The sequence below is a fragment of the Balearica regulorum genome, chromosome Z (assembly GCF_011004875.1).
Source record: "Balearica regulorum gibbericeps isolate bBalReg1 chromosome Z, bBalReg1.pri, whole genome shotgun sequence".
Classification (NCBI taxonomy): Eukaryota; Metazoa; Chordata; class Aves; order Gruiformes; family Gruidae; genus Balearica; species Balearica regulorum.
In genome coordinates this window covers 22,931,919-22,947,278 of record NC_046220.1, presented here as the reverse complement: position 1 = coordinate 22,947,278, position 15,360 = coordinate 22,931,919, and the positions used below count along the sequence as shown (strand labels likewise).

The 15,360-nt window shown below is 42.3% G+C and overlaps 1 protein-coding gene across 2 annotated transcripts in view; it reads left to right on the top strand.

Moving 5' to 3' along the window:
• The first annotated feature begins 325 nt into the window (after positions 1 to 325).
• The window catches only part of KCNN2 (potassium calcium-activated channel subfamily N member 2), a 69,803-nt gene continuing 54,768 nt past the window's right edge, over positions 326 to 15,360 (top strand). The window contains exons 1-2 of one of the 2 annotated variants that reach the window (XM_075740482.1): positions 326 to 1,532; positions 1,797 to 1,892. In XM_075740482.1, coding sequence (XP_075596597.1) covers positions 411 to 1,532; positions 1,797 to 1,892 — 1,218 coding nt within the window. In that variant the 5' untranslated portion in view covers positions 326 to 410. Of the gene's footprint in view, positions 1,533 to 1,796; positions 1,893 to 15,360 lie in introns of those variants that run through there. The other variant, XM_075740483.1, reaches the window with a different exon arrangement.

Genomic DNA, 15,360 nt, shown 5'->3' with positions numbered 1-15,360 from the left:
GAGGGGAGCCAGCGCGACGTTGTGTTTTGCAGGACGGCGGCGGCGGGCGGGAGGCGCCGCTGGACAGCTCCGCAGCGCGGCGCGGCGCCCATGTTCCGGAGACGGCGCAGATGTGAGCGGCGGCGCGCAGCGGGGGGAGCCCCGCCGCGGCGGCCCCTTCCCGGAGGGGCGATCCCGGGAGCGAGCGCGCTCCCCGCCCCCGGGAACCCCCGGGTTTCCGCGGCGCGGGGCTCCCCGCAGCGGGCGGGGCGGGCGCGGGGGCGGGGGGCGAGGGCAGCCCTTACCTGCTGGCGCGGCGCGGGCGGGAGGCGGGATCCCCGCGCGGGGCGGAGCGGGGCGGGGCGGCGGGGGGACCCTGCGCCGCCCCCGCCGCCTCACGCCGCGGCCGGTCCCCCCCACCAGGTGACGTGATGCCCGTTGTTTTGGTCCGCCCAACCAATCGGACGCGGCGGCTGGATTCTACGGGAGCCGGGATGGGCCCTTCGTGGCGGCAGCAGGACTCTCCCCTGCCGACCATAACGCATTGCGCAGGGTGCACCACCGCCCGGTCCTCCTGCGGCTTTAACGGCCCCGGCATGGACGCGCCGCGGCAGTTCCCGGCGGGCTTCGGCCCCGAGCAGCAGCAACAGCAGCAGCGCCCGCCACCGCCGCACTGTCAGCAGCAGCACGGCCAGGACAAGCAGAGCCTCCAGCAGCAGCAGCAGCAGCGGAGCCCATGCCTCCAGTGCAATAACTGCGCCTACTACGGGGCTGCTGCGGCAGCCGCGGGGGATAACTTGCCTCTGCTGCTCCGCGCCTCGTCGCCCCTATCGGGCGCCTTCCGGACTCACTCGTCGCCGCTCTCTTCCGCCGCCTCCTCCCGGCAGGGCAGCCAGCTCAACGTCAGCGAGCTCACCCCTTCCAGCCATGCCGGTGCGTCCAGGCAGCCTCACCAGTATCCCCAGTACCACCAGTGCCATAGCCTGCAGCAGCAGCAGGCAGCCAGCCCCAGCAGCAGTGTCAGCAGCGGCAGCACCCACCACCACCACCACCACCACCACCACCATCACCAGCAGCAGCAGCAGCAGCAGCGCCGGGAGAGCAACCCCTTCACCGAAATAGCCATGAGCAGCTGCAGGTACAACGGCGGCGTCATGCGGCCGCTCAGCAACCTGAGCTCGTCCCGCAGGAACCTGCACGAGCTAGACTCCGAGTCGCAGCCGCTCCAGCCGCCGCTCGCCAGCCCCGCCGCCGCCGCCGCCGCCGGCACCCCCGCCGCTCCGGAGATCGTGGTCTCCAAGCCCGAGCACAACAACTCCAACAACCTGGCGCTCTACGGCCCCGCCGGCCCCGGCCCCGGCCCGGGCGGCGCCAGTAACGGCGGGGGCAAGTCCAGCAAGAAGAAGAACCAGAACATCGGCTACAAGCTGGGGCACCGCCGGGCGCTCTTCGAGAAGCGCAAGCGCCTCAGTGACTACGCGCTCATCTTCGGCATGTTCGGCATCGTCGTCATGGTCATCGAGACCGAGCTGTCCTGGGGCGCCTACACCAAGGTACCCGCCGCCTCACGCCCGGCCCGGCCCGGCCCGGCCCGGCAGCCGGTCCGACCGGCCCCGGCCCTTCAGAGAGCCCAGCGCGGCAGGGCTGCTGATCCCCCCTCCCGGCCCGTCCCCGGCCCGAGGCGCTCCCCCGCGGCCCCCGCTCTGCCCCCGGCACCGCGAGTCGAGGCGGCCGTCCCCGGGGCCGGGGGTGGCGGTGGGGCGGGAGCGGCCCCTGCGCGGGGGTCTCTGAGCGACGGCGGTGTCTTTCTCTTGCAGGAGTCTCTGTATTCCCTCGCTCTGAAATGCCTTATTAGCCTCTCCACGATTATCCTTCTCGGGCTTATCATCGTGTACCACGCAAGGGAAATCCAGGTAAGGTTTCCTTCTGTGGGTCAGTGGTCGTTGCGGGCATAGCTGGGGGTGCGAGGCGGTTTGTCTCAGGGCGCAGTGGTGGTAAGTACTTGGCACTTCCCGCTGGTTCAGAAAGCAAAAGTGATCTCTGCGCGCCTGCCGAAGTTGGTGAATGGACCTCAGCCCTGGAGAGAAACACGGCGTGTGTATATGTGCCAGGGAGCTCTGCCTGCTAGGGACTGTTGCCTGCGGTTATGCTATAGGATCGCTTAGCCCATAGGTTATAACACGCTTTCTTGGTGACATGCCTGCTGTCTTCTGCAGCAGATGTACAGCAACAGTCTTATTTCCCAATGACTAAATTTCATGCTGTGCATTTTCTGTTGACGGCAAGGTTAATTGTCTTCACTGTGCAAGGTATGTAATCTTCACTGTGCTGTCTCAGATACGAGCGTACTCCAGGAGGATGTTTAAGAGGAGAGGGAAGACTTATATTTGACTTGTTTTATTTAATGCTGCACAGCCACTCGGAATGTGACAGAGGAAAACTGTCAAGAAAGGCAGGGCTAAAGGTAGGAGGAACATAATGATCAAAGCTGTAGAATAAGTCTCACAAATACTGTCACAGGTTCTGTCTGAGGAACTTCATTCTAATTGCAGTTGTAATTTTTTTGTCCAAGAAATTAAATTTTGGCATTTCAGCTCAACTGAAATGCACAACAGAGAGACTTCCAAGTTTTGAAGGGAAAATGCCTTACTCGTAAATACATTGGTGCTTTTGCTTTTTCAGATTTGTTAGAGATACCTTGAGCTATAAGCTGAAATGACAGCTTTCAAGGACAAAGATGACTTTTCCACTGGTACCGATCAGTAAAAAAAAAATAATTTAAAAAATAAGAATTGTCTAGCACCCTGCTAGTGTGCAAATGAGTGCTGTAGTTTCAATGTGAAATGGTACCATAGTCTCCTACTTAGTGTAATGTTAGAGAAGTATTATGTTACTGAAGACTCTTTGCCAAATTGGATCCAGTTGTGCAGTCCTTGCACATGCAAAACTTCTATTCCTGGCTCAGAACCCAGTTTCTCTGCATTAACATCAAAGTTATTGAAAGCTGGTTAATGATATTGTACTCCATAAACAAGTGTTCTGGTGAAAGAGCATCTCTATAAACTACTGGAGTACTGATGAAGAGGTTTCTTTATCTGTATAAAAATAAATAACCGGCACTGCTGCAATGTGGGAGCCTTCTTCTCTGGTGTATCTTCCCACAAGTGGTGCTTGAGGGATGAAGAGCAAAGCTGAAAAAAGCATTTTTGTAAACATTCAAATTACTCCATGCATTTTGCAGAAACTTTAAATGGAAAATTTTATGCAAGATAACCAAATAGTTGTAGGTCCCTGTATGCATCAGCTTATACTAAGGAGTTACTCCAAGATTTGGTTGGAGTTCTTTTCAGGTAAATAGTTACAAATTTTCATTCCCTTAGGAGTGTGTTATGGATCAGAAAAAACAATCTTAAAACCCTAAAGTTATAATTCTGTTTTAGTTTAATTTTTATTAATCATTTCAAAGAACTTCCTCATGTATGCGACTACATGGAAGGAGTTATGCAATCCTGTGACTTAATCAAGGTTAGTGTAGTTTTCAGTGCTGCCTGACAGTACAGAACATAAGTATACTGGCCTGTAAAACAGCAATACCATATGTTTTTGTCTTAGAGACACTGAAAATTGCAGTAGTCATGGCCGGACCTGGAGTGAGCTGCAGCTTCATGGGGCTCTGTCATTCTTGTTGAAAATGAGAAGAAAGTTCTCTTTTTCAAGGAGCTTGTGAGAAGGAAAGAGTAGAATACCACCCTTAGCTGTTAGATATCTGATAGCTTTTTAATTTGGGTATAGTCTGGTTTTGTACACATACTTGACTTTGAAAAAAAAAAAAAAAGATGAAGAACAGCAGAGCAAAAATTACATCCATCTACGGTTGTAAATTTATGTTACACTTGACATCTGAAAACAAGAAGTACTTTTAAAATACTTAGGCTTAGGAACGTGCAGAAATTTTCTCCAGGTAAAAGAAAATGCTATGTAACCCTGATAATGTAATGGGTTGTTTAAATAATCTTTAAAGTTTATTGTTTTCTGAAGGCACACGTACCTTTAATTCAAGCAAATACCCTGTTCTGTCCAGTAGAATGAATCCTGTCTGTAGAATTGTGCCTACAGATGGTTGATTGTGTACTAGAGGACTGTTTGCACCGGCTATTTGTCAATCCTGTTCAAGTTTGAACATTCCTTTTTAATTCTTGTCTGAAGTGTACTTACACTTTACCAGTGGGTATAGTGTAAATAAGCAGGAATTAATTGAGAGAAGAAAAATTGTTCTATAGAACAGGAGAAGGTCAATGTATTCTGCTTGCGGTGTGGTATCTTTCATACTCTGGTGGAACCAAACCAACCAAAACATAAGTAGATTTTTGTACAAAGCACGAGACAAAACATGTTGGGAAATAAAAAAACTGACAGTTTAGTAATTATTACTGATTGCAGATTTAATATTTAGAAACTCATGGTGACCTAAAATGTTGGCAAATGGAAATCAGCTTTTTCATTCTTTTCAGTAGTCTGTGACCTTGATTTCTTGGTAGGAAGTCTGAACAGCCATGCTGCAAGCAAGTCTATGGGGCAGTGCCTAGCAGCATAGCAGGTGACTGTAGTTGTTCCATTAAAATGACCTTGCCTATCTGTTTTGCTTCGAAAACAGCCAGTCGGTTAAACCAAACTCCAGTTTGCCTGTCCCAGACCTGTGGAACGTTTTATGGGAGTTGGAAGGGAAGTTTATAAAGACTTGTAGGGATTCTTCCCAAGAGCCGAGAGTAATGTATGGACGTGAAGCGAATGAGTTTTCTTTCTCCTCTTTTCCCCTGGTTAGACCGTGGTTGCTGTGCGGTGGAGGAGCTGGAGCACCTTCCGTCTCTCAGGGTGGGGTGGCGGGGCGTTTTCTGCCGCCGCCTTTTCAGCACCGCAGACAGCTCCGCACGTCGCGCACGGTCCGGCGCGGCCCGGCCGGGCGCAGCGGCAGCGGCAGCGGCGGGGGCGGCCGCCCGCTCCCAGCGAAGCTCCCCCGCCGCCAGCGGCGCCTGCATCCCCGCTGGGTGTGTTTTTAGCTTCGTGTTCAAAACCTGTTAGCTACACGGCTTTGTTTTTCGAATTCCCAGGAACTTGTCCGGAGCTCTGCCTCTGGCTGACCAAAGTCTCCAGAAGGGTGTAGCTGCAGTGTTTAGACAAGAATTACTGTGTGGATTCTGTGTAGTCTTGTGAAATACTGGAAATGTTAAAATATTTCCATCAAATAGGTTTTCGGTGGTCGCACTGTATTAGTTATTCTGTATAACTTTAAGAATAAGGCAGGAGCTGTTACTAAGTTTAATAAATCTGAGTTAGTGTTAAGACTATAATAAAAGTCAAATGAAACCAGGTGGATTTAAATGACATTTCATAGCTAACATTATCACATCCAGGAAAGAGGATAGAAGTTATAAGCAAGTTTCCTTCACATCTCTCCTCCTTTTAGAAAACAAATACCAAATGAACATCAGTAATGACAGAATCATAGAATTGTTTTGGTTGGAAAAGACCTTTAAGATCATCAAGTCCAACCATTAACCTAACACTGCCAAGTCCAACCACTAAACCATGTTGGAGTTGAGGATAGTGACAATCCCAAATGTGTGTATTCCCCTTTCGGTCCATTGTTGTCATGCCTATAATGCTGTTAAAAATGTCACACATGGGAGATTATGAAATATGCATTGCTGTCTCTCCAAACGTGTGGTTGTTGATTCAGTTCTTCAGAGCAAGTGCGCTGTGTTTGGAAGATCAATCGGAAAAATGTAATTCATCATTATCCCAGCCTATAGCAGGTATTTCTCTGACTATTACTCCACTTTAGATTTTGAAGAGGTGGAGGAGGGAAGAGCTAGGAAGATAGCATGATTCAATTATCATAATAATTTTTGATGCATAAATTACCCACTTCATGCATAAACAGTTTGTTACTTAATACTGTTTTACATCATTAAAGCAGCAGCATGGAACATGGTTAAAATTGTAGTTCCTAGACAACTTATTGTTCCATTCCACATTCCTCTAGCAGAATTTGCTGTTAGATCAATAAATAATGTGGAATTTAAGAAAGTTTTGGGTCGCAGCTTACACGGTAAAGCTGCAGGTTTTCTACTTTTATTGAAAAAATAGACCTCTTTCTCTCTCTCTAGTATTGCTGGAGATAGAAATGCTTTTTAAGTTCGCACTCTTGAAGTTCTACTGGCACTTTCTTGTATCACTCAGAGCAAAGCATTAAAATAAAAATTCTCTGAGGTTGCCAGTAGGAGGTCTTTAATGTCTTTTGTCAGGCATTCCACCGTAGCCTGGTATTTCTTGAGACATGATGGTCACTGGCGGAATATATCCACTGGAACACTTTTCCTTTGATGCTGGACTGCTTAGTGTATCCCTTCTGTAATTAAACACTGCCTTTTTATTGCCTGTCCTGAATAATAGTAACCTGCGTAATGCTAACCTGTGCTCTCCTGGACAGAATCTGAACTTCTTTTCCTTCTCCCCAGTACAGATGGTCTGTTGGTATTTGGTAGAAGTTAACAGAAATCTTCATGGTTTTGTCTGTCAGTTCAGATTTCTAACCACTTTTAAAATGTATTGCTAGTTCACACTTAGGTAGAACGCCTGTCTTGCAAATTCCAAGGTTAAGGTTAAACCATTACTTTCACAGCAGAGCCTCCCAGGGCTCCAGGGAGAAAGCACCTTCAGTCCCTAGATGGTTCTGAAGTGGTGGGAAAATAATGTGCTACTGATGGATTTGGAGCGAAACACTTCCAGTCTTCATTAACTTTATGGAAAGTTATCACAGCTGAGAGCCCAAATAGCTTGCTGAAGAATCAAGAATCTTTTCTTCAACTCCACGTTCCTGAAAACTTGAAGAAAAGGAACAGGCAGTATTAGGAAACAGCAAAGGATGGTAGCAAATACATATCTTGACCTGCTTATTGTGCAAATAAATTCCATAATGTGTGATAGTAATACTGTGGACAGGAGTTTCATTATCTTATTGGTATCAGTGCAAAGTTCTGCAGTAAAAATTTTTCACTCATGAACAAATGCAAAGTTAAACTCCCTTACAGTTTCCTGTCATAAGAGGCAATGGGTATTCTGCAGGCCAAATTATTTATTTGTTTTTATCTATGTTATTGCTTTGCTTTCACTGGCGTGGTACACGTAAATCTCATTAGCTGTCTTGTTGGCAATCTGTTTACTCTGCTGAGTCTAACTTGCCTTTTCTTAGGTATATTCAAACATCAGGGGTTGCTCACACAGACTGTAAAACTTCTGCTGCAGAAACAAGTTAGATTAAGAGCACAGAGAACAAGTGTCCTGAGTAACAGGTGAAAATCAAGAAAGTTCAAGTGATAATTGTATTCTGATCTAAAGTCTATTGAGAATGAGTGATTTTTTTTCCCTATTTATTGTAACAGGCCTTAGATCAGGCAAGAACAAAACTCATTGTGTAGCCTTTTTGATCCAGGATACAGTAACTTCATGTACAGACTCAAAAATTCCTTTCTACCAATCAAGGTTAATACATATTCCCTATGTGTGTTAAACAGAACATTTCATATATGTGTATTGAACAGCAGAGAATCATATAGGAATCCAAGGACACCGTATCTGTCAAGTTAACACTGTATCTGTCAAATTAACACATTAGAGAATTTTTGTGAAAATACTTAGTTTAGTTCCATTCAATACATTTTTGATAAAACCTGTTAACCTAGGAGAAGTTAGAGGTGCCCAGTGTCTACAAAATGCAGCACTGTAACGCATACAGCACGGAAGGCAGGCCAGAAAAGCCTTTAACGTTGGTCAGCATCCAAAAAGATCTGAGGCCTTTTGCATTAAAGTTTCATGTAGAAGATGCCTCTATTTCCAACAGGCTCCATTAGAATGTAGGAGGAAGTTGTACCTGATGGTCAGGACACTGAATGGTTGCCCTGGCCATACCTAGGATTATCTATTCATATTCACCATTGTTCTGACCATTTTTAAATAAGGCTGTTAGAAGTTTATCAAGACATAGTAGTGCATAATGAGAAAATATGTTATTGCCTCTGTTGGAGGAGAGCATTTGTAACCAGAGGTCAGATTCTGGATTTGTGTAAATTGTGTAGCTTAGCAGAAATCAACAGAGATACTGTTGTCTAAGATCTCAGAGGCATTCTGCGTGCACACCTTCATGTGAAAGTATTGCACATATCACATCCGTCAGCTGTGGGGACTTAAGAAAATTCTGTCAGGTATTTGACCACAGCTCTGGTTTGCCTGACTTTTAAGTGAAATTGTGCCAAGACTGACAAGTGTAGAGTAACGCTCTTGTGATTCTGGTTCTGGTTTGTATGTGATCTACTAAATGTAGTATTCTGGGCTTTGAATCTGATTTGAGACATATTTGTGGTCCATTTTGAGCAAAGGTCAGAACAGGAATGGCTGCTGCTGAGGACCTGGGAGAATCAAAAAGCTGTGCAGAAGCTTCCATGCAACTTCAATCAGCTGTTTTCACCCTTGATTTTCATAATGAAAGTTGTTGTCATATTTTCTTGCTAGAGGACGAATTACTGCTCTGAGCCTATGAAGCTCCTTTTAAGGTATAGATTATCCCTAAGAGAAGAGGCTGTAACTGATCTTGTAATTCGCTTTCAGCTAAGCTGCATATATTGGTCATTGTACAAAGTTTCTTTTATTAACTGAAAATAAACTGTAAAGTAGGCAGAAAACCAAGTAATTTTATGAGGAAGTTTCCACAGGTCTATTCTGTGGAAAAGAGAAGTTACACGTCATGAAAATACAAAAGAAATTAGAATTTAATATCACTTTTTCATGCTTTTTTTAATAACATAAACTATATTTTATTGAAACATGTGAATGGAAAAAACTTCCATTCAAGATATGTGAAATACCTGTGTATCACAGTGTATTTTTAATGAAGTTGTGTAAATTGACGTTATCCCATTAGTTTAATGAAAGCTACATTGAGTAATTTCTTCTTACGGCTGTCAGAAGATCAGAAGAGATTGTCATGAGAACATGTTTTACAGCTTAGAAACAATTCTTGTGTAAAGGGAGTCATAAAACATGAACATTTTACACTTTAAACTGGCATATCTGAACCCAGGCCTTTGCAACCAAAAATGTTAATATCATACATAAATCATAGAATATTTTATATAATACTGTTTTAATGTAGTTACTGGGAATCACGCATTTGTAACTTAGTGACTCATTGAACTTTTCCCTCTTGAGCATTCCCTGCGATTGTTCCTTCATCTGTGTGAAGGAACAGATTGAATGAATAATGATTTATTATCATTCTTAATAAACATTGTTTTATATTTACATTTTAAAAACAATGTGAATATCTGATACATGAAGGAGTGAAGAGGGGTGAATGCTGAAGAGGGATATGTGCATCTTCTAAGGTGCCTCCTTATCTCATTCATTTTGGTGGACACTGACAGACCTTTCAGAATTAAATCACTTTTGAGGAAATACTAAACCTTTTCATGACAGATGGAAATACCCCTGTGAATTCCATATAAAGTAAAACCAAAGGGTAGGCCTTAATATCTTTATATTTTAAAATTGCTACTCTTAGTCTTTTTAAGAGTAACTTGCTCTGGGTCGTTTATTCTGTAAAGGAACATATTTATTAAAAGAAAAACCCGCTCTGTCAAAATGGCACCTTCTAAACTTTTATGCATATTAATACCGTAGAGCTATCATGATGAATAGGGGAGAGCTGTGTTCTGAGTTGTGTGATTGACCAACAGAATTGCTTATTGAATTCTAATTGAATACATATCACAAAGGTACTGAAGACTGCATGAGCCATGAGGGTCATAAATAGTTAAAAGGCTGTACAGGTGTAACTCTAAGTATAATTTGTCTTGCAAAACCACAGCTGGTGGTAAGAATGTGTCTGCAGGAAGGGACCTAGCTTGATATCGAGTCTGGGTACTCAGAAGAAAATATGAAAGGAAAAGTTTTTGCTTGTAAAAGAGCATATTTGAAATGAAAAAAAAAAAAAAAAGATTGAGAAGTAAATATATATGGGCTCATATCCATAGATTTTGTTGTCACACGTGGGTAAAGAGCTTCTGGAGCTTTCTCACCTGTAATCTGCAAAAAATATTGTTGCTTGTAGTATTTTAGAGTGCAGCTGTGTGTCTTCCGTAAACAGTTATACATCAGTTCTGTGGTTTGATGAGTAGGTGTAAGTTAGCCTGTAAGGAAGGAAACATACGTATAACAAGCATTTATATTATAGTTTTCATTGTCTAAGGCAATTACCTGGACAAATCCTTGCATTTTTTTCTGTCGCTTAAATGATATTTTTACAAAAGGGAATGCTGAGACCAAGAGTTCAAGTGCCATGGAAGTAATCTGGGGAAGGCTTCGTAACTACATTTGAATCTCAGACTTGCCTGTCTTGTAATCTTATGCTCAGGTCAGCCATTTGTCACGTAAGTAAGACACTGTTGTTGCCATCCAGCTATGCCTGTAATTTTCAAGAACAGCCTGTTGTAGCGGATGTCCCAAACACTGCAATGTAAAATGAATGCACTGCTCCACAGTATGTCCTAATGACATACTGTTGGGAATCTTTATGAAGCATTTTATTCCTATTACAATTGTTTATTCCAGCTTTCATAGCACTGTAACTTCTGTAGTGTTACTACCGGTGTATGCAGGCATTCACACCTGCCCTACCCCTGACCTCTGACAATAGTGTCTTCCACTAGAATAATGCATTATGAAGCAATGCTTTGTTTTCAGTCTCTTAACAAAACAAAGATTCATCCCAGGTGGTGAATGGTATTTCTTGTTTTGTGACAGTTGTTAGGCTTTTAAGAATAAGATCTGTTGCAGCCAGGGAATGAGGCATATATTTAATTAAAAATTGCATAGTAGCTTTGATTCAGTTTGTACCATTGCATTCATAAAATTCACATAAATAGAACTCTGATTTCAGTCTAGGAAACTGGAGAAAGACTGAATATGCAGTTTTGGCTAGACAACACAAAATAAATTGTTTCCTATCTGAAACAAATAGTAAATACAATTAGCACTGAGCATTCACTGATAGCGCCTAGGTTTAATGAAGTTTTTGTCAAAAGTATTCTCACTGCATTTCTGATACATTAGTTACCATTTTTACACCAGTCATGCACATTTGAGTTGTGTTTTGACTTCAGAGGAGAATCTGTGAGTACCTAAATTAATGCAACCTTTAAAGCCTTTCAATTTAGAGCATCCTCGTTGTATGCAAAGGATTTGGTCCCTAATGCCTGCATCATTATTAAAATATCTTTTCAAGAAGGTGTGGAAACTCCTGAACAGACATTGATTTATGAATAAAGTAAGGATGCTCTTTATGCACTCTTTCATTGCCCTTGGAGCTGCTCTCTGCAGTAGGTGTAAAATTCAGTTTTGGCCATGCAGCTACTACACCTAGATTGTAGTGGGCTCCTTTGATTGTAGATTGCTTTGTAGGATACTGCCCAAGAATTATTCTTGGGCTCTGCATGAGGAAAGGACTGATACAGGAGACATTCTTGTCTATGCAAATTCCAGTATAGCAGAAAAGGTACCTGGTGACAGCTACTACTGAACATCATCTTCACCTGAATGGTGTCATGGGTAAAGTGGCTTCACACTAAGCTCACCTCCTCCTTTTGTTCTTATTCAAGTTTGGACTTCATGTTAAAAGCCAGTAACTTGTATTCTGTTGTGATTTCAGCAGTATGATGGTTTAGAATAACTAAATCCTTATGCAATAGGACAGACCAGTGCTGGGCCCGATGTATTCCCAGTTCAGCTTCCATACAGTTTTAAGATACTCTAATGGCAAAATGTGTAAAAAAATAAAAAAATAAAAAATAAAAAAAATTGATAGAAGATTACCCATGGCCAGTCTGCTTTCCAGATTTGGTTGTCAGATAGGAAAATGTTTGGTTCTCTATCTTTATGTGCAGCCATATGGGAAAAGACATTTGTCTACCTCCCAACAACAGGATGGGATGCAGCGGATCCAGATGAGAAATTTAGCAGTGTGGCTGGAAGCTGGCAGACCATTCTTTTCCCCTGCAATTTGACACGTCAAAGGAAAATAAAAGAGATGAACAGGTTTTTTATATCCAGCCTGTGATCAGAGATGTCAGCTCATCCCAAATTAATAATTCTTGCATTTCACCTGTGACGTTTGTATGTATGTTGTGGCTGGTGTTATCCTGTGTCAACTGCTGGACATCAGGCTTTTTGCTGCCATGGACTATCCCAGTGTCATGGACTGTGAGCATAATGGTTGTGAAAATAAAGCTTTCTAAAACGTTTTGAATAGCAATTTTATGTTTAAACTCTGGAAGATAATGGGGTTGGCAGTACTCAGTGCAAACTTGTTTCATGTATTTGGTTTGCCAACTTCTTAAAAAACCCCAGTAGCTTTGAGGACAGAGCATCTTTTACCTGAGAGAGCTGCTGTTAAAGTAGATGGATTTGATGAAGCTGTAACATTCAAATAATTAATGGGGCAGTAACAAGAACTGTGTATGCTAAGAGGTGTTTGACAGAATATGCTGGGATTTGGGTTTTTTGGGAGGTGTTTAGGGGTTTTGTTGTTGTTGTTGTTTGTTGTTTGTTTGTTTTTTTCCTGAGGAAGCAGCTGCACTTGTAATTAGTAGTGATCAAATAAAACAGTATTTTACTTATAAAGAAATACAGGTAAATACCTGTAAAGAAGCTCATGTCTATTATTTAAACTGATGTTGAAAGTTGCCCCTCTTAAACATATTTTAACTTAATCTTTGGAGCAGTTTGAAGACTATGTCTGCTGTATGGTTTAGCCAGAAGCCAACTTTAGGCTTTCAGGAGGAACAGGTACTAACTAAATAGCTGCTTTATTGCTGCTCCCTCCCAGTTTTACTTGCCAGGCTGAATTACAGAGGCACTCCTTGCAGGAATGCCTCTATAGACTTAGGATTAGTGCACAACTATATTTATTAGGATTTTTAAATACAAAAGTACATCTAACTCCGCCCTGCTTTTCCTACTGCCCGGTTCTTAGTTTCCCTTATTTAAGTGGTCATGCTTTAGGACAATGCTTAAATTCTTAGATTTTACATTTCTGTATTTGTTATTATTTTCAAGATATCCTTAAATGAAAATCCCAGTTTAACTGTTTCTGAGACAATAAAACCACTACAGGGCCTTTATAATTCCTGTGGTGCTGATGTGTATTCACCCATTGTCAGTTAAATAAAAATTTACTCAGTTTAAAAACAGACAAACTTTCCAAAATGCCTGAAATATTTATAGCATAAGTAAATACTAAAGGAGTACCAGTCATTCCTTAAAAACAAGTTCCTAAGTTTAGAGTCACAGGTGTACTCCTTTGGCAGAATGAATGGGTTAGCTCATTTTATCTAGCTTCAGATTCAATGTTTCTTCCTTTAACTTCTATTTCCCCTATTCTCTTGCAAAAATATTGCCAATTTCTTCAGAAAACACATCTTTTCTTTTTTTTTTAATTGGTTCCAGTTTTCCCAGGAGTAATGAAGCTGATCATCCCTGAATAGAGTGAGGCTTCTCTCGCACTGGGAACAGCGGCAGATGGCAGCCGTTTTGGGAGATGGCATTTCTTCGTGCAGTGATCTGTAGAACAAATTATTTTTAGTACTGAATGAAGAAAAACAAATCCTAAATGAAGAATTGTAAAATAATAATTTTAAATTAACAACATACAGATATTGAAACGTAGATAATTCTCTCTAGTGAGTTTTGCTTCTGGGAATCAGAGTTACTTTATTTCTGATGTACTCGAAATGGGGAAAATATAACACAGACCAGTAGCTTTCTTTAAAAACTCATTCAAAAAATTAGTTCTGTAAAATAGCACAGTTATTTTGTGCGAAGATGTGCTGTGTTCTACGTATACGAAGTTTTGGAACTGCTGCTTCAGTGCAGAATTAATCCCTAACTTTCCATCCCAGTACTGCTAAGATCAGTGTAGTGGTTGTAGCAGACCTCAAACACAGAAGAAGTTTTCAAAGAGATATTTTTGTTGTTTGGGGATTATTTTATTAGCACGGTAATTTGTTTAATGTGGTCATTTGTTTATATTTGTGAAAGTGCAAAGGGAACCTAAGCAATTCATTCACTGTTTACTTGCAGCTTTCCCTTTTGGATGCAATAAAGCTGGCATAGCGTGTGTCCTGCTGCACTCTCTTAGCGGGGGGAGTCAGCCAGAGCCGCCCAGCAAAAGCGGGGGGTAGTGTGGAGGGGCAGCTGATGGAAGCTGAGTTCTCAGCAAATTGTGGTGTGGTTAGGTTAGGTTTAGATGCAGAAATGTTTCCTAAGGGCTTGCTACATCCAAATAACCTTAGGCAGTCCTTAGGTTCTTGGGGGGGAAAAGCTGTGGTTGAAAACTATGTATCTTTTTCATTCCATCTCTGTCAATTGTGCAAAGCCGCTGTGCTGGATTGGTCTGGGTCACCTGCTGTGTTCTCTAATGAATGTATCTGTTACCTAGTAATATACATATTCCTTTTATATTCTTTGTTATGTCTTCCTTGCTTTTTAAATAACAAAGTAATAGTATAAAACAAGATTAATGCTTTTTTAGTGAATTCGTCCCATTTTCCCGTTTGCATGTTTATGCAGGAGACCTGTCTCAATTGTTCCTTCTCTATTATTCTTCCTGCACTTAAGTGATATTTAGAGCTTTGTTCAGTGATGGTCCTTCTGCATCTGCGTGGACAGCATTTTTGACTGTTAACCCCAGTCACAAAAGTGTTTGGAAACTGCTTGTGCTGGATGGAAGCTTTCTCTGTGTGGTTACTTAGGAAGCTTATTCTCATTCTGGTTTAGGTGGCTGGAAGGGGTGGAATCTGAAACTTTGATATAATGAAATGGTTGTTAAATTAAGAATATTTTTAAAACTAAGAAATACGTGCTGAGGACTTTGACTTTGCAGAAACGCCTGCTTCAATCAGTTGAATTCAGTCACTTATTGGTGGGTCTACTGAGTACCTCAAATGAATATAGTAACCCTGACTTTTATTTCTGGACCTCTGATTTGGCTCAAAGGTTCATAAAATTTCATATAACTAAATATCTCCCTGTTGATTACAGATCTAAGGAAACTCAGCTGTTATTGTTCCTGCAATATTAGGAGATTGTCATGTGAAATATCTTTTTAATAATGAAAGAGAAAAAAAAAGAGTTTTGATATTGTCCTTTTTTAAATTAGCCTTTTCTGTCAATATGTTCATTATCTAATTCTTTTAATTTTGTTATATATTTATCAACTTGTGATGATTTCTTACCTTGATGCATAATTATGCTTTTCTCAGGGGATTCTTG